Source organism: Ovis aries, chromosome 8 (assembly GCF_016772045.2).
Source record: "Ovis aries strain OAR_USU_Benz2616 breed Rambouillet chromosome 8, ARS-UI_Ramb_v3.0, whole genome shotgun sequence".
Taxonomy (NCBI): Eukaryota; Metazoa; Chordata; class Mammalia; order Artiodactyla; family Bovidae; genus Ovis; species Ovis aries.
This window is the reverse complement of record NC_056061.1, coordinates 41,597,999-41,620,384: the sequence shown is the minus strand read 5'-3', so window position 1 is coordinate 41,620,384 and position 22,386 is coordinate 41,597,999. Positions and strand designations below refer to the sequence as shown.

The window sequence follows — 22,386 nt, the reverse complement described above, 5'->3', positions numbered from 1 at the left end:
ATTGCAGTTTGACAATACAAGTTTCATTTTAGCTTCCTACTTTCTGTGTTTGTAACACTTTTTTCTTTTTGTTTTTTTGTTATTTTTTTTGGTCAGTAAACAACCTGAGCCCCATTTTCTGGCTTATTTTGCTTATTTTCACAATGTACATTAAATATTTTAAGAATTGCTAACCTTCATCATAGCATAAATAACCTACTTGTTAACTGGAATTTAACCTCTAATATATTTTGTTTGTTTTGAGTATGTGAAATGAAACATAACTTAAAATGACAAACCTATATGAAAGGTTATACTCAGTTACTTTCTTTATCCACAGTTCTACCCTGTTTTAATCACCCCATATTTTTCAGTTTCTCTTTACCCTCTGTAGATAATCAACCTTACTAGATTCTTGTTTTTCTGTTTCTTTTGCTCACTTGGGAAAATCTATTTTTTCTTATTGTCGTTTTGCTTTTTTCACTTAGCACTTTATCCACAGAATCACTTTCTTTCATCTCAAAGCTCTTCCTCATTTTTTCTGAATACTCAGTATTTTACAAACAGTGCTGCGTGTTAACTTATGTACTTACTATTGGCTGTGTATTTTCAAGGTAAATTCTGTGAAGTAGGATTCTTGAATCAAAGGAAAATGGATGTGTAATTTTGTTATATATTGCCAAATTCCAAAAAAGGTTGAAGAGATTTTATTCACTATCAACGCATAAAAGTGATTATTTTCTCACTTTTCCTACCAACAGGATGTAGTTTCATGCTTTTTATTTTTTGCCACCCTCATAGATAAGAAATGATATATTTGTATGGTTTTAATTTACATTTTTCTAATATTGAATGATACAGAAGATCTTTCAGATATTTTCATTAAGATTGTCAGTTGTCTTTTCACTTTATTTTGTAGTGTTTTTTGACATATATATTTAAAAATTTATGTATTAATCTTTTTTTTTAATTTATTGCATCTGAATTTTGAGTCTTAGGTATAGAAAGTCTTTTGTTACACTAAGGATATAAGTGAATTCAGGAGGGATTATATGAATATTTGAATGATTCTGAACCCTATAACTTACATTATTCTTTGAGAGATTAAGGTGGGAAATAGGGGCATTATTTAAAACCTCTGCTTCAAAAGTAGCATCAGAGAAGCTGAGAATATAAGGAAAAAATGGCAGCTGAGAAAATGAACAGAGCTTTCAGTAGTTTCATGGCTCTTTGGGGACCAAAATTGGAATTCAGGGCCCTTCTAAAGCCCATCCTAGAGGAGATATCTTGGTAAATACTTGTGACTTTGATTTCAGAACCTGTAAGTATAATGGAGTAAAGATGAATCAGAAATACACCAAATATTAAATCTTGGTAAATACTTGTGACTTTGATTTCAGAACCTGTAAGTATAATGGAGTAAAGATGAATCAGAAATACACCAAATATTTGCAAGGACTTAAACCCAGTTTTGAAGATTTCCATCTGTGATTGTTGTTGTTCAGTCACTAAGTTGTGTCCGACTTTTTCGACCCCATGAACTATAGCACGCTAGGCTTCCCTGTTCTTCACTATCTCCCTCAGTTTGCCCAAACTCATGTCTATTTGAGTCAGTGGTGCCATCCAACCATCTCATCCTCTGTTGCCCCCTTCTCCTCTTGACCTCAGTCTTTGCCAGCATCATGGTCTTTTCCAAAGAGTTAGCTGTTTGCATCATGTGTCCAAAGAATTGGAGCTTCAGCTTCAGCACCAGCCCTTCCAATGTGATTATACTAAGATAATCTTCCTCTACCCTAAAAGTGTTCAAGAAATAAAAATAAGCTTTCTTTGAGGGAAGATAACATGTAGAGCCTCACATTATCTCTGAAACTTTTCATATTCTATGTGTAGCATTTAGTAAAAATAATAATTTAACCTATAAAAAAATAGTTACTGTCTGGATATTAAGAGGAAAAAACCAAACAGGCAATAGAAACAGAATCTTAAGATTCAAATTCAGGTTATTAGAGGTAGACTTTAAATAAATGGGGTTACAAAATTCAAGGAATAGGAAATTTTAGCAGAAAACTGATATCTTAGAGAAGAATTAAATGAAAATTTTAAGACTAAATTTATAACTGAAATTAGTTGCCACTGAAGAGAGTCAGGAAATTGAAGATAGTTCAGAAGAAAATATTCAGACTGAACCATAGAGAGACAAAAGGAGGAAAATTTTAAAAATGTTTAAGGAACACATGGGACATAAAATTCTGATGTGTGTAATTTATTCCATAATGCGAGATGAGAGACAAGATCAAAATTGAGTATAACACTTGAGTTGGTGAAATGGGGTGGGGAAAAAATGGTGATTATAATTGATGCAGTCAAATAATAAGTTTGTTGAAATTAAGTTTGTTGAATGACTAGGCTTTTTATATATTCATAAATATTTCCTTTTTAAATCTGAAGTTTTTATTTTATATTTAGAAAATTTTAGTCTCTGGGTGGAATGTTTCTTTTCTATAGCAGTATATGTAAAATCTGTCCAAAGGGTGAAGAATATATTCACTTTCTTAAAAAACATGCTTAAAATCTTTATCTGACAAAAATGTAATTGTGATATTTCCAAATAAATACTGCTATTCAGTCTAATTATGTATAGATTCTTTCTGTAGCTATTAATTGTTAAACATCATAATACTCTTTAAAATTTTTCAGTGTAACAAACTTTATGGATTTTAGTTTTCCTTTTGAATACATTGGAAAATATTTTTAATACCAGTTACTAATAGTTGTTTTTCAATATGTTACAGCTAAACATTTACCGTTTTGGAGTTTAAAGGATGACATCATGGCAAAATTTCGAAGAAGGACTTGCTTCATTTTGTCACTTTTTATTCTATTTATTTTCTCTCTGATGATGGGTTTAAAAATGCTGAGACCAAACAAAGCAGCTTTTGGAGATCCTTTTGAACTTGAGCTTCTTCCAGAAATTCGGCAACGAACTCATTTGACGAAAGGTTTTGATTCCCAAAAGAGTGACAAAATCAGCAGTAAAACAAACATCAAGAACTTAAAAACTGAGGAAATCACTGTGAAAGCTTCCGTAGCCTCTGAAGCTCATCCAGAACAACTGCCACCTCTGAATTATTACTTACATGTATTTTATTACAGTTGGTATGGAAATCCACAATTTGATGGTAAATATATACATTGGGACCATCCAGTTCTCTCACACTGGGACCCTAGGATAACCAAGAAATATCCCAAAGGGAAGCACAACCCCCCTGATGACATTGGCTCCAGGTTTTATCCTGAGTTGGGAAGTTACAGCTCTCGGGATCCTTCTGTCATCGAAACTCACATGAAACAAATGTACTCAGCTTCAATTGGTAAGTATTTTAGATATGTATGTGAATGTATCAGTAAATTTTTGTAGAACATTAATTACTAATTGACCTTCCCTGCTGGCTCAGCAGCAAACATTTCACCTGCAATGCAGGAGACAGGGATTCGATCCCTGGGTTGGAAAGATCCCTGGAGAAGGAAATGGCAACCCATGACAGTATTCTTGCTTGGAAAATCCCATGGACAGAGGAGCCTGGCGGACTACAGTCCATAGGGTCAGAAATTATTAATTAATCTTGCATTATAAGTTTATAATTTTAAACTTACAAATTCTAGATTAAACTGTTGTTATAACATGTTAACACTAACATTTCTGGGTATATTATTTTTATTGATTTCTAATTTAATACTCTGTGAATTTTATAAAATTCTGATTGACATAAGATACAATGAATTCTCTCACTTTATGTTATACATCTGTTTAAATATCACCCCAATATGAAGTAAAATATTCTGTAGCCCCCACATTTTTGTCTGCTGTTTAGCTCTGTCTACGTTCAAGGAAACTATGTATCATGTAGAGTAGCTGTTGTAAATGTTTTACTATTAAATAAAAATAGAATCATTAAATATTTGTGTGTATATATGTGTGTAGGGCGGAGTCTTTTACTCAGCATGCTGTTCTGAAATTTAGTCATTATTGCCAGTCTTATTCCATGTATAATTATAGCGATTTGTTTCTGCATTCATCTTGGTGCACGTTTGTACTGTTTCAAATTTTAGGCATGTAGCATATAATTTGGTCTTTTCTTTAAAAAAAAACAACTAGTTTGACAATCTCTTCTTTTTTAACACCTGTTTATTTCATTTATTTTAATATTGATATAGTTGATTTTACATGTTTCATTTTGCTGTTTGTTTTCCATATATCGCATCTGTTCTAGTCCTTTTCCCCAATTTTTTCTGCCTCTACTTGTATTGAAAATGTTTAGTCCATTTTATATTCTTTTCTGACTTGTTAGATATATTCCTTCATTTTATGATTGGTCTGACATTTACAATCTGCACCTTTATCTGATGGGAAGTCACAAAGTATTCCTACTGTTTTCCCCTCTTCCCTTCAACTTTTTCTTCCCTCTAATTTCTGTCCCTTCAGTTAACATGTATTTACATAGAATCATGTCCCACAGATAAATAATATAGAAAAATATGTAATTGAGTATATGAAAATTCAACTCATTAATACACCCTTTATAAAACTGTCCCTGTTTTGATTCCGTCTTCTTAGTGTCTCTACCACTAGGGCCAAAAGGAGAAACTGAGTGTTCTTAAATTTTTCTGATTCTTCAAAAGATGCCAACTCACTGTTAAGCTGCTATGGGTAGAGAGACATACAAGATTTTTTCATGAACAAAATAATACAGAGACCTGTGAATCTATTATATATCAACTTTGTGCAAGATGACTTGTTTTTCTTTTTTTAATTGAGTATAGTTGTTTTGTAGTGTTTCTGTTGTACAGCAAAGTGAATCAGCCATAGCTATACATATATTCCCCCATTTTTGGATTTACTTCCCATGTAGGTCACCACAGAGCATTGGATAGAGTTCCCTGTGCTATAGTAGGTCTCTTCAGTTACCTGTTTTACACATAGTGTGTATAAATGTCAATCCCAATCTTCCAATCAGTTTCACTCCCTCTTCACCTCTTGGTATCCATACATTTGTTCTCTATGTCTGTGTCTCTATTTCTACTTTGCAAATAGTGCATCTATACCATTTTTCTAGATTGCACATATATGCCTTAATATACAATATTAGTTTTCCTGACTTACTTTGCTCTCTACAACAGTCTTTAGGTCCATCCATGTCTCCACTAATGGCACAGTTTTGTTCCTTTTTATGGCTGAGTAATATTCCATTGTGTTTATGTACCACTTCTTTATCCATTCCTCTGTTGATGAAAATTTAGGTTGCTTCCATCTTCTGGCTATTGTAAATAGCACTGCAGTGAACACTGGATGCATGTATCTTTTTGAATTATCATTTTCTCCACGTGTATGCCCAGGAGTTGGATTACTGAGTCATCTAGTATTTCTAGTTCTAGTTTTTTTAAGGATCCTCCATACCGTTCTTCATAGTGACTGTACATTGATATAGTATAAGAGGATTCTGTTTTCTCTATATCTTCAATAACACTTGTTATCTCTTGTTTTTTTGATGGTAGCTGTTGATATAGGTACGAAAGGGTATCTCACTGTGGTTTTGACTTGTAAATATTTTCCAAGTGATTACTAATTTTTTCATTTGCCCATTGGCCATTTGTAAGTCTTCTTTGGAAAAAGGCCTGGTTTTAGTTACCGCTGCTGCTGCTGCTGCTGCTAAGTCGCTTCAGTCGTGTCCGACTCTGTGCAACTCCATAGACAGCAGCCCACCAGGCTCCGCCGTCCATGGGATTCTCCAGGCAAGAACACTGGAGTGGGTTGCCATTTCCTTCTCCAGTGCATGAAAGTGAAAAGTGAAAGTGAAGTCGCTTAGTTGTGTCCGACTCTTCGTGACCCCATGGACTGCAGCCTTCCAGGCTCCTCCATCCATGGGATTTCCAGGCAAAAGTCCTTTTGTTACTGAGTTATATGAATTTTTGTAAATGATGGATATTAACCCCTTATTCATTATATGATATGCAATATAATTTTTCCTATTCAGTATATATCTTTTAACTGTGTTATTGTTGCTTTTGCTCTGTAGAAGCTTTTAAGATTGACATAGTCCTACTTTAAGATATTTTCTTTTGTTATATGTGCTTTTGGTGTCATATGCAAACTATCAATAGCAAGACCAGTGTCAAAGATCTTTCCTGTGTTTACTTCAGGGAGTTTTATATCAGGTCTATCTTATATTTTAAGTCTTTGATCTCTTTCAAGGTGCTTTTTGTGAGTAGTATAGGATAGACCCAACTTTCTTTTCTGTGTATAGCTATCCAATTTTCCTAGCACCAAAGGATGTTCTTGGTCCTCTTGTCATGTATTAGGTCCTAGAGGTGTAAAGCCAGATTGTTTCTTTGTAAGTTTTCCCATTTCTTAACATCTTTATTTTATGACTACAAATATCTTTTTCAGAATGGCTTTTGGAGCATCCCATAAGAAAGTGAAAGAGGAGAGTGAAAAAGTTGGCTTAAAACTCAACATTCAGAAAACTAAGATCATGGCATCTGGTCCCATCACTTCATGGAAAATTGATAGCGAAACAGTGGAAACAGTGAGAGACTTTGTTTTGGGGGGCTCCAAAATCACTGCAGATGGTTAGTGCAGCCATGAAATTAAAAGACGCTTGCTTCTTGGAAGAAAAGTTATGACCAACCTAGACAGTATATTAAAAAGCAGAGATATTGTTTTGCCAACAAAGGTCTGTCTAGTCAAAGCTCTGGTTTTTCCAGTAGTCATGTATGGATGTGAGAGTTGGATTGTAAAGAAAGCTGAGCACTGAAGAATTGATGCTTTTGAACTGTGCTGTTGGAGAAGACCCTTGGACTGCAAGGAGATCCAACTAGTCAATCCTAAAGGAAATTAGTCCTGAATATTCACTGGAAGGGCTGATGCTGAAGCTGAAACTCCAATACTTTGGCCACCTGATGTGAAGAACTGATTCATTGGAAAAGACCCTGATGCTTGGAAAGATTGAAGGCATGAAGAGAAGGGGATGACAGAGGATGAGATGATTGGATGGCATCGCCGACACGATGGACATGAGTTTGAGGTGGCTTCGGGGGTTGGTGGTGAACAGGGAGGCCTGGTGTGCTGCAGTCCATGGGATCACAAAGAGTCAGACATAACTGAGTGACTGAACTGATAGGTTTAGTAGAAAGTGATTTTATTTTCATTTGTTTTAAGGTAATCTTTGGTTCCTATTTTGATTTCTTCTTTCACCCATTGGTTGTTCAGGAGTTTCTTGTTTATTTTTCATGTATCTTTAGATTTTCCAACTCTTTTGATTGTTAGAAGTATAGCTGTCATGGCTTCCTTTTGGTTCCCACTTGAATGGGATGCCTTTTCATCCTTTCACTTTGAGTTTATGGGGATCCTTAAAGCTTTCTTGTTGGAACCATAGAGTTGGCTCTTGTTTTTCATCCTTCCAGGCCCTTATGTGCCTTTTGCTTGCTGAATTCAATCCACTTTTGTTTAGAATAGTTATTAATACTTAAGGACTTATTCAGTCACTCGGTTGTTTCTGACTCTTTGTGACCACATGGACTGCAGCATGTCAGGCTTCCTTGTCCATCACAAAATCCTGGAGCATGCTCAGACTCATGTCTGTCAAGTCAGTGGTGCCATCCTACCACCTCATCCTCTGTTGTCCCTTCCTCCTCCTGCCTTCAGTCTTTCCCAGCATCAGGGTCTTTGCAATGAGTGAGTTATTCACATCAAGTGGCCAAAGTATTGGAGCTTCAGCTTTAGCATTAGTTCTTCCAATGAGTATTCAGGACTGATTTCCTTTAGGATTGAATAGTTTGATCACCTTGCAGTCCAAGAAACTCTCAAAGAGTCTTCTCTGACAGCACAGTTTCTTCAGTGCTCAGCTTTCTTTATGGTCCAATTCTCACATCCATACATGACTACTGGAAAAACATAGCTTTGACTTGATGGACCTTTGTCAGCGAAGTAATGTCTCTGCTTTTCAATATGCTGTCTAGATTGGTCATAGCTTTTCTTCCAAGGAGCAAGTATCTTAATTTCATGGCTGCTGTCACCATCTGCAGTGAATTTGGAGCCCACGAGACAAAGTCTGTCACTGTTTCCATTGTTTCCTCCTCTATTTGCTATTAAGTAAGGGGACCTGATGCCATGATCTTCGTTTTCTGAATGTTGAGTTTTAAGCCAGCTTTTTCACTCTCCTCTTTCATTTTCATTAAGAGGCTCTTTAGTTTCTTTTCACTTTCTGCCATATAGGTGGTGTCATCTATGTATCTGAGATTATGGATATTTCTCTTGACAATCATGATTTCAGCTTGTGCTTCATCCAGCCCGGCATTTTGCATGATGTACTCTACATATAAGTTAGATAAGCAGGGTGGCAATATACAGCCTTGACGTATCCCTTTCCCGATTTGGAACCAGTCTGTTGTTCCATGTCCAATTCTAACTGTTGCTTCTTGACCTGCATACAGATAGCTAAGGAGGCAGCTAAGGTGGTGTGGTATTCCCATCTCTTTCAGAAGTTTCCACAGTTTCTTGTGATCCACACAGTCAAAGGCTTTGATGTAGTCAATAAAGCAGAAGTAGGTGTTTTTCTGGAACTCTCCTGCTTTTTCAGTGATCTAGTGGATGTTGGCAATTTGATCTCTGGTTCCTCTGTCTTTTATAAATACAGCTTGAATATCTGGAGGTTCCCAGTTCACATACTGTTGAAGCCTAGCTTGGAGAATTTTAAGCGTTACTTTGCTAGTGTGTGAGATAGATACAATTGTGTGGTAGTTTGAACATTCTTCGGCATTGCATTACTTTGGAATTAAAATGAAAAATGACCTTTTCCAGTCCTGTGGCCACTGCTGAGTTTTCCAAATTTGCTGGTATATTGAGTGCAGCATTTTCACAGCATCATCTTTTAGGATTTGAAATAGCTCAACTGGAATTCCATCACCTCCACTAGCTTTGTTCGTCATTTTTCCTATGGCCCACTTGACTTCACATTCCAGGATATCTGGCTCTAGGTGAGTGATCACGCCGGTCATGGTTATCAGGGTCATTATTTTTTTTTTTGTATAGTTCTTGTGTGTATTCTTGCCACCTGTTCTTAATGTCTTCTGCTTCTGTTAGGTCCATTCCATTTCTGTCGTTTATGGTGCCCATCTTTGCATGAAATGTTCCCTTAGTATCTCTAATTTTCTTGAAGATATCTTCAATCTTTCCCATTCTGTTGTCCTCCGTTTCTTTGCATTGATCATTGAGGAGGGCTTTCTTATCTCTCCTTCTATTCTTTGGAACTCTGCATTCAAATGGGTATATCTCTCCTTTTCTCTTTTGCCTTTAGCTTCTCTTATTAACGGCATTAAATTAAAAGATTTATTAATGCTACCTCATTGTGTGTTGGTTTTGTATTTCCATTATTGTATTTTCTGCCTGCATTTGTAAAGGTTATTTTCCATGAGGTATGCTCTTTCTCCTCCTTTTTTGTCTTTTATTGATCTGTTCTTGATTTTTGTTTTATTTTTACCAACTTCAGTTCACTTCAGTTCAGTCGCTCAGTCGTGTCCGACTCTTTGTGACCCCATGAATCACAGCATGCCAGGCTTCCCTGTCTATCACCAACTCCCGGAGTTCACTCAGACTCACGTCCATCCAGTCCGTGACGCCATCCAGCCATCTCATCCTCTGTCATCCCTTTCTCCTCCTGCCCCCAATCCCTCCCAGCATCAGAGTCTTTTCCAATGAGTCAGCTCTTCACATGAGGTGGCCAAAGTACTGGAGTTTCAGCTTTAGCATCATTCCTTCCAAAGAAATCCCAGGGCTGATCTCCTTCAGAATGGACTGGTTGTATCTCCTTGCAGTCCAAGGGACTCTCAAGAGTCTTCTCCAACACCACAGTTCAAAAACATCAATTCTTCGGCGCTCAGCCTTCTTCACAGTCCAACTCTCACATCCATACATGACCACAGGAAAAACCATAGCCGTGACTAGATGGACCTTAGTCAGCAAAGTAGTGTCTCTGCTTTTGAATATGCTATCTAGGTTGGTCATAACTTTTCTTCCAAGGAGTAAGCGTCTTTTAATTTCATGGCTGCCGTCACCATCCGCAGTGATTCTGGAGCCCCCAAAAATAAAGTCTGACACTGTTTCCACTGTTTTCCCATCTATTGCCCCTGAAGTGATGGGACCAGATGCCATGATTTTCGTTTTCTAAATGTTGAGCTTTAAGCCAACTGTTTCACTCTCCACTTTGACTTTCATCAAGAGGCTTTTAGTTCCTCTTCACTTTCTACCATAAGGGTGGTGTCATCTGCATATCTGAGGTTATTGATATTTCTCCTGGCAGTCTTGATTCCAGCTTGTGTTTCTTCCAGTCCAGCGTTTCTCATGATGTACTCTGCATATAAGTTAAATAAGCAGGGTGACAGTATACAGACCCCAGGTCAGTAGGTGCCCAACACGCTACTGGAGATCAGTGGAGAAATAACTCCAGAAAGAATGAAGGGATGGAGCCAAAGCAAAAACAATACCCAGTTGTGGATGTGACTGGTGATAGAAGCAAGGTCTGATACTGTAAAGAGCAATATTGCATAGGAACCTGGAATGTCAGGTCCATGAATCAAGGTAAATTGGAAGTGGTCAAACGAGATGGCAAGAGTGAACATCGACATTCTAGGAATCAGCAAACTAAAATGGACTGGAATGGGTGAATTTAACTCAGATGATCATTATATCTGCTACTGTGGGCAGAAATCCTTCAGGAAAAATGGAGTAGCCATCATGGTCAACAAAAAAGTCCGAAATGCAGAACTTGGATGCAGTCTCAAAAACGACAGAATGATCTCTGTTCGTTTCCAAGGCAAACCATTCAATATCACAGTAATCCAAGTCTATGCCCCAACCAGTAACACTGAAGGAGCTGAAGTTAAACGGTTCTGTGAAGACCTACAAGACCTTTTAGAACTAAGACCCCCAAAAGATGTCCTTTTCATTACAGGGGACTGGAATGCAAAAGTAGGAAGTCAAGAAACACCTGGAGTAACAGCCAAATTTGGCCTTGGAATGCGGAATGAAGCAGGGCAGACTAGTAGAGTTTTGCCAAGAAAACGCACTGGTCATAGCAAACACCCTCTTCCAACAACACAAGAGAAGACTCTACACATGGACATCACCAGATGGTCAACACTGAAATCAGATTGATTATATTCTTTGCTGCCAAAGATGGAGAAGCTCTATACAGTCAACAAAAACAAGACCAGGAGCTGACTGTGGCTCAGATCATGAACTCCTTATTACCAAATTCACTTAAATTGAAGTAGGGAAAACTGCTAGACCATTCAGGTATGACCTAAATCAAATCCCTTTTGATTATACAGTGGAAGTGAGAAACAGATTTAAGGGCCTACATCTGATAGATAGAGTGCCTGAGGAACTGTGGATGGAGGTTCGTGACATTGTACAGGAGACAGGGATAAAGACCATCCCCATGGAAAAGAAATGCAAAAAAGCAAAACGGCTGTCTGGGGAGGCCTTACAAATAGCTGTGAAAAGAAGAGAGGCGAAGAGCAAAGAGAAAAGGAAAGATACAAGCTTCTGAATGCAGGGTTCCAAAGAATAGCAAGAGGAGATAAGAAAGCCTTCTTCAGCGATCAATGCAAAGAAATAGAGGAAAAGAACAGAATGGGAAAGACTAGAGATCTCTTCAAGAAAATTAGAGATACCAAGGGAACATTTCATGCAAAGATGGGCTCGATAAAGGACAGAAATGGTATGGATCTAAGAGAAGCAGAAGATATCAAGAAGAGATGGCAAGAATACACAGAAGAACTGTACAACAAAGATCTTCATGACCCGGATAATCACAATGGTGTGATCACTCATCTAGAGCCAGATATCCCGGAATGTGAAGTCAAGTGGGCCTTAGAAAGCATCACTATGAACAAAGCTAGTGGAGGTGATGGAGTTCCTATTGAGCTGTTTCAAATCCTGAAAATGATGCTGTGAAAGTGCTGCACTCAATATGCCAGCAAATTTGAAAAACTCAGAGTGGCCACAGGACTGGAAAAGGTCAGTTTTCATTCCAATCCCAAAGAAAGGCAATGCCAAAGAATGCTCAAACTACTGCACAATTGCACTCATCTCACATGCTAGTAAAGTAATGCTCAAAATTCTCCAAGCCAGGCTTCAACAATATGTGAACTGTGAACTTCCTGATATTCAAGCTGGTTTTAGAAAAGCCAGAGGAACCAGAGAGCAAATTACCAACATTCTCTGGATCATGGAAAAAAGCAAGAGAGTTCCAGAAAAACATCTATTTCTGCTTTATTGACTATGCCAAAGCCTTTGGCTGTGTGGATCACAACAAACTGTGGAAAATTCTGAAAGAGATGGGAATACCATGCCACCTGATCTGCCTCCTGAGAAATCTGTATGCAGGCCAGGAAGGAACAGTTAGAACTGGACATGGAACAACAGACTGGTTCCAAATAGGAAAAAGAGTACCTCAGGGCTGTATATTGTTATTTTTACCAAAGAGTGAGTTATAACATCTTACAGATAAAACAGTCCAGTTTAGGCTAATAACAATTTCTTTTTAACTTGCAAAGTTTTTCCTTCGTGTGTAGAGAATAAGATGGTTATATAGTAATACCGTCTCAATGGACATGAATTTGAGCAAACTCCAGGAGATGGTGGAAGACAGAAGAACCTCACGTGCTGCATTCCATGGGGCCACAGAGAGACAGACACAGCTTTGGGACTGAACAACAATAAAGTGTCTACCATTTCGCTCCTCCCTTTATATTATTGATGTCACAGTTTACCTCTTTTTGTTGCATATTTATGAATAACTTATAGTAGCTCTTCTTTTCCTCTTCTTTCATTTAGACTTTGTACTCTTGTTGAGTGGTTAACACACCATCCTACTACATAGTTACAGTTTTCTAAGTCTAACTGTATATTTCTGTTCTTTCCCAGTGTATTGTGTAATTTTGTGTGCTTTCATGTGACTGATTAGCTTGTTTTCATTTTAGATTGAACTCCTTTTAGCGTTAAGTACAAGGCTGATGTAGTGGTGGTGAACTCCCTTAGATGTTGTTTGTCTGGAAGTCTTTACTTCTTTGTATCTGAAGGATAACTTTGCTAGATAAACCATTCTTGGTTGGGAACTTTTATCTTTCACCTCTTCAAATATGTCATTCCACTGTCCCCCTGGCTTGAAGAGTTTTTGCAGAGAAATTAGTCATTCAGTCATGTTCAACTCTTTTTGACCCCATGGACTGTAGCCCACCAGGCTTCTCTGTCCAAGGAATTCTCCAGGAGCAGGTAGCCATTCCCTTCTCCAGAAGAATCTTTCTGACCCATGGATCAAACCCAAGCCTCCCGCATTGCAGGCAGATTCTTTACCATCTAAGCCACCAGGGAAGCACAACTTTGCTAGATAAACCATTCTTTGCTGGGCATTTTTATCTTTGAACTCTTCAAACATGTCTTTCCAGTGTCCCCTGGCCTAAAGGGTGTCTGCAGAGAAATCCTAATGGTAGTCCATTGTAGCTTCCATTCCTTTCTCTCTCTCCACCCCACCCCGCCCCTGCCTGCCTTTAAAGTCTTAGAGGGTGTCTTTTTGCTTTGAGATAGCAGGATGATCTATTAGCTTTGTAAACTTATATGTCCAAGTCTTTCCTCAGATTTTGGAAATTTTCACCTCTCATTTCTTTAACTCCCTGCCCTCCCCCTTCTCTGTCTGGAATCCTGATTATACTGATATTTGTCTTTTTGATGGATTTCCATTGATCACATAGAATTTCTTTGTTCTCTTTTAGTTTAAATTCCCTCTTCTATCATTTTAAAATTCCTACCCTCTAAGTTACATTTTTTTTCTTCCATGTGGGCAGCCATGTTGCACTGCATACTTCAGGTCATTCATTGAATTTTGTTTGGTTCTTTTTAACAATTTTAATAATTTCCTTCTCTTTAATAAAGAATCATTTGTTCATCTTTTTATTCTTGAATTCATTGATGACTTTCTAAGTTTTCTTGTAATTTGTTGAGTTCCTTTAGAACAGCTAATTTGAATTCTTTATTAGATTGTATATTTGGCATGTTCTAGCTTGCTTGCTGGAAAATATCAATACTATTTTCTTTCTGTGATGCTGTATTTCCTTGATTTTTTTTTTATTGTTCTTGTGGATATATGTTGATGCTGTCACATTTGAAGTAGTCGATATCTCCTTAACTCTGCTTGTGCCTTTTGCATATGCCATTGGTATCTTTATAATGTTGATATTTGAGTTTTTTTCCCTTGTAAAGCTGTATCTGCTCCAGTATACTTCTTACCCTTTGAGGAAAATTTTTAAGCATAAATGCCTACTCAGTTTTTAACATTTTCCCAGGCTGGCTTTTGGAAACCTCTTGTTATCCAGAAAGTGGCCACTATAGATCAAGGTTTTTGTGGTTTCTCACTCATGCGTTATTGATTGTGGTGGTTTGTTATCTTAGTGGACTTCCTGTTTGCCAGAATACATTTCTGGAGGCTTACACAGGAGCAAGCACAAGGAACTCATGGCAAAGTGGGAGGAGGTGTGGGCTGTAGCCTTGAGGTGCATTGAAGAGGGAGGTGTGGGCTGTAGCCTTGAGGTGCATTGAAGAGGGAGGTGTGGGCTGTAGCCTTGAGGTGCATTGAGGAGGGAGGTGTGGGCTGTAGCCTTGAGGTGCATTGAGCAGGGAGGTGTGGGCTGTAGGGCTGAGGTGCATTGAGGTGGGGAGGTGTGGGCTGTAGCCTTGAGGTGCATTGAGGAGGGAGGTGTGGGCTGTAGGGCTGAGGTGCATTCAGCGGTGAGGTGTGGGCTATAGCACTGAGGTGCATTGAGGGTGCCAATAGGCCCGGTGAGCCACATCAGTGGGTGGTTTCCAGTAGGCTCATGGGTGGACTTGCTGTTCAGTGGTGTCCCTTTCCTCCTCTTTGCCATCATCCCCCCTTTCCTGAGTTGTGAAGCTCCCACTTTCATACTCCAGGTGAAGAGAAATGGATTTCTCCAGCCATATCCTGCCCAGCTGCTTTCTTTATCCCGTAAGGGAGGAGTTGCCTCCACTGGATAAATCAGCCTTGTTCAGTGTTTGCAGCACCAGGAAGTTTTTCATACTTCATACTCTCTGACCAAATTCAGATCCTTTGGTGAAAGCTGGACTTATGCAAGTTTTCTTTCATGCCTAAGTGCCTGCCAGGACAGCATTCTGTCAGTTTTTGCCTGATAGCAGCCAGTGGAGGTCTAGGCAGATTTACTGGCCTAGTAAAGAATCCACCTGCAGTGCAGGAGATTCGGGTTCAATCCCTGGGTTGGGAAGGTTCAATCCCTGGGTTGGGAACATGCCCTGAAGGAGGAAATAGCAACCCATTCCAGTATTCGTGCCTGGAAAATCCCATGAACAGAGGAGTCTAGTGGGCTTCAGTCGATGGAGTTGCAAAGAGTTGGAGACGGCTGTGTGACTGAGCACACACTGGTTTGGTAGCCCTGTTTGTCTGTTTCTTCCTTGCCATATTATTGGAAGAGATTCCTCACAGGTCCCTTGGAGTAAGGTACTGGAGTAAGGTATTAGATCCCGAAATAACCACAAAAGTAATGTAAGGATGTCTCATTCGCTGACCATCTTATGGTACCATGTTGCTGATGTCAATTCCTATTATACTTATCATTATTAGACAAAGAATAACTGGACTTGTTATAAAAATTGTGGACATGGAACACTATTTTGGTCCATGGACTTTTCCTGCTGACACTGGCATTTTTTGAATTGAAGAAGATAGTCAGTGAAGGCTATTTAAATTGCTATATGAATGTGCTTTGACTTGTTTAAAATTCATATTTTTCTTTGATATAAATATCCTTGTTTTTCCTTTTATTGAAATTGCTGTGTGAAATAATTATACTTTTGTATCACCCAGTACAAGCTGGTTAATTATTTGTTTTGCAATTAAAGTGTTATGTGTTTTAAATATTAGTGGTCTAACCTTTTTTTTTCCCCGAGAAAAGAATGATGAAATTAAAATGAAATATTAATGCAATATTTAAACTCTAACCATAATAATAATGTATCAGATAGAAGTAGCCACTGATAGATATATATCCTTTTCAAGTCTAAAGTACCATAGGCAAGTACTTTCCATTTTCTAATTTTCTATAAAATGTTCAAAAAAATATAGTGGGGTATTCAGAATAATGGCCCCCAAGATGTACACATTCTAATCTCTGGAATCTTTGAATATGTTGTCTTACAAGTCAAAAGGAATTAAGGTTGCAGATGTATAATTAGGGTTGCTAATCAGTTGACCTTGAAATAGGACTAATATAATCACTAGATTCCCTAAAAGTAGAAGAGGGAAAAAGAGAGATAAGTGATCTAAATAAGAGATGTGATCTAAGTTGGAGATAAGTGATCTAAAAAGGATTTAGTTTGTGGGGCCTGCCTTTGAAAATGGGGTTTGAAAAGTCAACAGCCGCATAATGTGGTGTCTTCTGTAAGCTAACAACAGCAAGGAAACAGCTCTTTCTTGAAACCTCTAGAAAGGAATGTAGTTCAGTGGACCCTCTTGATGTTAGCCTAGTAGACCCATGTCAAATTCTGACCTGTAAAACTGTAAGGTTATAAATTTTCATTGTTTTAAGCCATTAAATTTTTGTTAATTCATTATAGCAGTAATAGAAAACTAATATATTTCAGCAAAACATAATTTACTCTATATCTTTAAAATTATCTTCCCTTTCCTTCAGTTTAGCACTATTTATTTATTAAATTTCTACCATGTCCCAGCCTTGTGCTAGATTCAAGATGAATAAGTCACATCTCCTGGATTTCCTTTTGTTTTCTTTATCAGTACTTGAAAAGCGCTAGATGGAAACAAAGCTGAAGATTATCAGTTTTTATAAGGCAACACTTTGTATTTCTGAAACTCCTGTCTTTAAAAGTTGTACATAAAAGTAGAAGAAACAGAACTTATAGGAAGACAGTTCAGTTCAGTCACACAGTCATATCCAATTCTTTGCGACCCCATGGACTGCAGCAGGCCTGGCTTCACTGGCCATCACCAGCTCCCACAGCATGCTCAAACTCATGTCCATCAAGTCAGTGATGCCATCCAACCATTTCATCTCTTGTCGTCCCTGTCTCCTCTTGCCTTCAATCTTTCCCAGCATCAGGGTCTTTTCCAATGAGTCAGTTCTTTGCATCAGGTGGCCAAAATATTGGAGTTTCAGCTTCAGCATCAGTCCTTCCAATGAATATTCAGGACTGATCGATCTTTAGGATTGACTGGTTTTATCCCCTTGCAATCCAAGAGACTCTCAAGAGTCTTCTCCAACACCACAGTTCAAAAGCATCAATTCTTCCATGCTCAGCTTTCTCTATAGTCCAACTCTCACATCCATACATGACTACTGGAAAACCATAGCTTTGACTATATGGACCTTTGTCAGCGAAGTAATGTTTCTGCTTTTTAATATGTTGTCTAGGTTGGTCATAGTTTCTTAAGCTTCCTTTAATTTCATGACTGCAGTCACCATCTGCAATGATTTTGGAGCCCAAGAAAATAAAGTCTCTCACTGTTTCCATTGTTCCCCATCTATTTGCCATGAAGTGATGGGACCAGATGCTATGATCTTTGTTTTCTGAATGTTGAGTTTTGAGCCACTTTTTCACTCTCCTTTTACTTTCATCAAGAGGCTCTTTAGTTCTTACCTTTCTACCATAAGCATAGTGTCATTTGCTTATCTGAGGTTACTGATATTTCTCCCAGCAATCTTTTTTTTTTTAATTAATCCTCCCAGTAATCTTGATTCCAGGTTGTGCTTCATTGAGCCCAGCATTTTGCATGATGTATTCTGCGTATAAGTTAAATAAGCATGGTGACAATATGCAACCTTGATGTACTCCTTTCCCGATTTGTAACCAGTCTGTTGTTCCATGTCCAGTTCTAATTGTTGCTTCATGACCTTCATACAGATAGCTCAGGAGACCGGTGGGTGGTCTGGTATTCCTATTTCTTTAAGAATTTTCCACAGTTTGTTGTGATCCACAAAGTCAAAGGCTTTGATATAGTCGATAAAGCAGAAGTAGATGTTTTTCTGGAACTCTCTTGCTTTTTCAGTGATCCAGTGGATTTTGGCAATTTGATCTCTGGTTCCTCTGTCTTTTCTGAATATAGCTTGAACATCTGGAAGTTCATGGTTCACGAATTGTTGAAGCCTGCTTGGAGAATTTTGAGCGTTGCTTTGCTAGCCTGTGAGATAAGTGCAATTGTGCAGTAGCTTGAACATTGTTTGGCATTGCCTTTCTTTGGGATTGGAATGAAACCTGACCTTTTCTAGTCCTGTGGCCACTACTGAGTTTTCCAAATTTGCTGGCATATTGAGTGAAGCATTTTCACAGCATCATCTTTCAGGATTTGAAATAGCTCAACTTAAATTCCATCACCTCTACCAGCTTTGATCGTAGTGATGCTTCCTAAGGCCCACTTGATTTTGCATTCCAGGATGCCTGGCTCTAGGTGAGTTATCTGGGTCATGAAGATATTTTTTGTATAGTTCTTCTTGTATTCTTGCCACCTCTTCTTAATATCTTCTGCTTCTGTTAGGTCCCTACCATTTCTGTCCTTTATTGTACCCATGTTTGCGTGAAATGTTCCCTTGGTATCTCTGATTCTTGAAATGATCTAGTCTTTCCCATTCTGTTGTTTTTCTCTATTTCTTTGCACTGATCACCGAGCAACGCTTTCTTATCTCTCCTTGCTATTCTTTGAAACTCTGCATTCAAATGGGTATATTTTTTCTTTGCTTTTTTGACTTTTGCTTCTCTTCTTTTCATAGCTATTTGTAAGACCTCCTCAGACAACCATTTTACCTTTTTACATTTCTTTTTGTTGGGGATGGTCTTGATCACTGCCTCCTGTACAATGTCATGAACCTCTGTCCATAGTTCTTCAGGCACTCTGTCTATCAGCTCCAATCCCTTGAATCTGTTTGTCATTTGTACTGTATAGTTGTAAGGGATTTGATTTAGGTCATACCTGAATGGTCTAGTGGTTCTCCCTACTTTCTTCAATTTAGTCTGAATTTGGCAATAAGGAGTTCATGATCTGAGCCACAGTCAGCTCGTGGTCTTGTTTTTTCTGACTGTACAGAGCTTTTCCATCTTCGGCTGCAAATAATATAATCAATCTGATTTCGGTATTGACCATCTGGTGCTGTTCACATGTAGAGTTTTCTCTTGTGTTGTTGGAAGAGGGTGTTTGTTATGACCAGTGCATTCTGTTGGCAAAACTCTATTAGCCTTTGCCTTGCTTCATTTTATATTCCAAGGCCAAATTTGCCTTTTACTCCAGATATCTCTTGACTTCCTACTTTTGCATTCCAGTCCCCTATAATGAAAAGGACATCTTTTTTGAGTGTTAGTTCTAGAAACTCTTATAGGTCTTCATAGAATCGTTCAGAAGGTCTTGTAGGTCTTCACTGAATCGTTCAACCTCAGGTTCTTCAGCATTAGTGGTTGGTGCATAGACTGATTTACTGTGATATTGAATGGTTTGCCTTGGAAATGAACAGATATCATTGTATTGTTTTTGAGATTGCAACTGAGTAATGCATTTAGGACTCTTCTATTGACTATGAGGGCTGCTCCATCTCTTCTAAGAAATTCTTGCCCACATTAGTAGATATAATGGTTATCTGAGTTAAATTCACCCATTCCAGTCCGTTTTAGTTCACTGATTCCTAAAATGTTGATATTCATTCTCATCATCTCCTGTTTGACCACTTCCAGTTTACCTTGATTCATGGACCTAACATTCCAGGTTCCTATGTTAAATGTTCTTTACTGCATTGGACTTTACTTACATCACCAGTCACAGGCATTGTTTTCGCTTTGGCTCCACCTCTTCATTCTTTCTGGAGTTATTTCTCCACTCTTCTCAAGTAGCATATTGGGCACCTACTGACCTGGGGAGTTCATCTTTCAGTATCTTATCTTTTGCCATTTAATACTGTTCGTGGGGTTCTCAAGGCAAGAATACTGAAGTGTTTTGCAATTCCGTTGTTCAGTGGACCACGTTTTGTCAGAACTCTCCACCATGACCTGTTTGTCTTGTGTGGCCCTACATGTAATGGCACATAGTTTCATTGAATTAGACGAGGCTGTGAGCCTTGTGATCAGTTTGATTAGTTTTCTGCAATTGTGGTTTTCCTTCTGTCTGCCCTCTGAAGGATAAGGAGAAGAGGCTTATGGAAGCTTCCTGAAGAGACTGGCTGTGGGGGAAACTGGATCTTGTTCTAATGGGTGGGGATAAGTTCAGTAAATGTGTAATACAATTCTCTGTCAGCTGTGATCCCTCCCTGTTGACCTGAGACCAAATTGTGGTGGAGGTAGTGAAGATGACAGCGACCTTCTTCCCAGGTTTCGTGCATGCCTGCTGCACTCAGTGTCCCCAGCCCTGAAGCGTGCCACTGCTGACCCACACCTCCACTGGGGCCTCCTGGACATATAGGCGGGTCTGGGTTAGTCTCTTGTGGGGTCACAGCTCCTTTCTCCTGGGTCCTGGTGTGCACAAAGTTTTGTTTGAGCCCTCCAGGCATCTCTGGCAGGTATGGGGTTTGATTCTAAACACAATTTTGCCCCTCCTACCATCTTGCTGGGGCCTCTCCTTTAGTAAGACAAGTTAGATTTTTGAAGTTTAAATGAACCCGTTCCATTCAGTTCAGTTCAGTCGCTCAGTTGTGTCCGACTCTTTGTGACCCCATGAATCTCAGCACGCCAGGCCTCCCTGTCCATCACCAACTCCCGGAGTTCACTCAAACCCATGTCCATCGAGTCAGTGATGCCATCCAGCCATCTCATCCTCTGTGGTTCCCTTCTCCTCCTGCCTGCAATCCCTCCCAGCATCAGGGTCTTTTCCAGTGAGTCAACTCTTCACATGAGGTGGCCAAAGTACTAGAGTTTCAGCTTTAGCATCAGTCCTTCCAGTGAACATCCAGGACTGATCTCCTTTAGAATGGACTGGTTGGATCTCCTTGCTGTCCAAAGGACTCTCAAGACTCTTCTCCAACACCACAGTTCAAAAGCATCAATTCTTCGGCACTCAGCTTTCTTCACAGTCCAACTCTCATATCCATACATGACCACTGGAAAAACCATACCCTTGACTAGACGGACCTAACATAATGTCATAAAATTTCCTTTTAGAATAACTATTTTTGTATTAAGTTTAAAGTTCATATTTAAATGTAGATTGATGATAGTTTCATATTGCTATAGACACCTGAGTTTAATTCTTTTGATAACTTTCTCTTGGGAGTGTGCCAGGATTTTGTTTTTCCAATTGCCTCGCCATTTTTTTCTTGAAAGCATATTATTTTTTGTAGGTTCAGAGTTCTTGTTCGGTTGCTTACTCGTGTCTGACTCTGCAACACCAGGGACTGAAGCACGCCAGGCATCCGTTTCCTTCACCATCTGCTGGTGCTTGCTCACACTCATGTCCACTGAGTGAGTGATACTACCCTACCATCTCGTCCTCTGTCGTCCCCTTCTTCTGATCTGTTCCAGCTACAGTGTCTTTTCTAATGAGTCAGCTCTTCCCATCAGGTGGCCAAAGTATTGGAGCTTCAGCATCAATCCTTCCAGTGAATATTCAGGGTTGATTTCCTTTAGGATTGACTGGTTTGGTTTTCTTTCAGTCCAAGGGATTCGCAAGAGTCTTCTCCATCACCACAGTTCAGAAGCATGAAATCTTTAGCATTCAGCCTTCTTTATGGTCCAGTTCTCACATCCATGGCATAAGTACTGGGAAAACTATAGCTTTGACTATATGGGCTTTTGTCACAAAGTAATGATGCTGCCTTTTAATACACTGTCTAGGTTTGTCATGGGCTTCCCTAGTGGCTCAGATGGTAAGGAATCTGCCTACCAGTGTAAGAGACCCAGGTTCAATCCCTGGGTTGGGAAGATCCCTGGAGAATAAAATGGCAACTCAATCCAGTATTCTTGCCTGGAGAATCCCATGGGCAAAGGAGCCTGGCAGGCTATAGCCCATGGAGTAGTACAGAGTCAGACATGATTGAGCAACTAACACTTAGGTTTGTCATAGCTTTCCATCCAAGGAAGAAACATTTTTTAATATCGTGGCTGCAGTCACCATCTGTCATGATTTTGGAGCAAAAGAAGATAAAGTCTGTCACTGTTTCCATTGTTTTCCCATCTGTTTACCATGAAGCGATATGACTGTTTGCCACAATCTTAGTTTTTTGAATGTTGAGTTTTAAGCCAGCTTTTTCACTATCCTCTTTCACCATCATCAAGAGGCTCTTTAGTTCCTCTTCACTTTCTGCCATAAGGGTGGTATCATCTGCATATCTGAG

General features: G+C 38.9%; 1 protein-coding gene across 1 annotated transcript in view; it reads left to right on the top strand.

Annotated features, from left to right (window-relative positions):
- The window catches only part of MANEA (mannosidase endo-alpha), an 85,881-nt gene that overhangs the window by 5,697 nt on the left and 57,798 nt on the right, over window positions 1-22,386 (top strand). Inside the window, exon 2 of the mRNA XM_004011265.6 lies at window positions 2,772-3,350. Coding sequence (XP_004011314.2) covers window positions 2,810-3,350 — 541 coding nt within the window. The 5' untranslated portion in view covers window positions 2,772-2,809. The remainder of the gene's footprint in view (window positions 1-2,771; window positions 3,351-22,386) is intronic.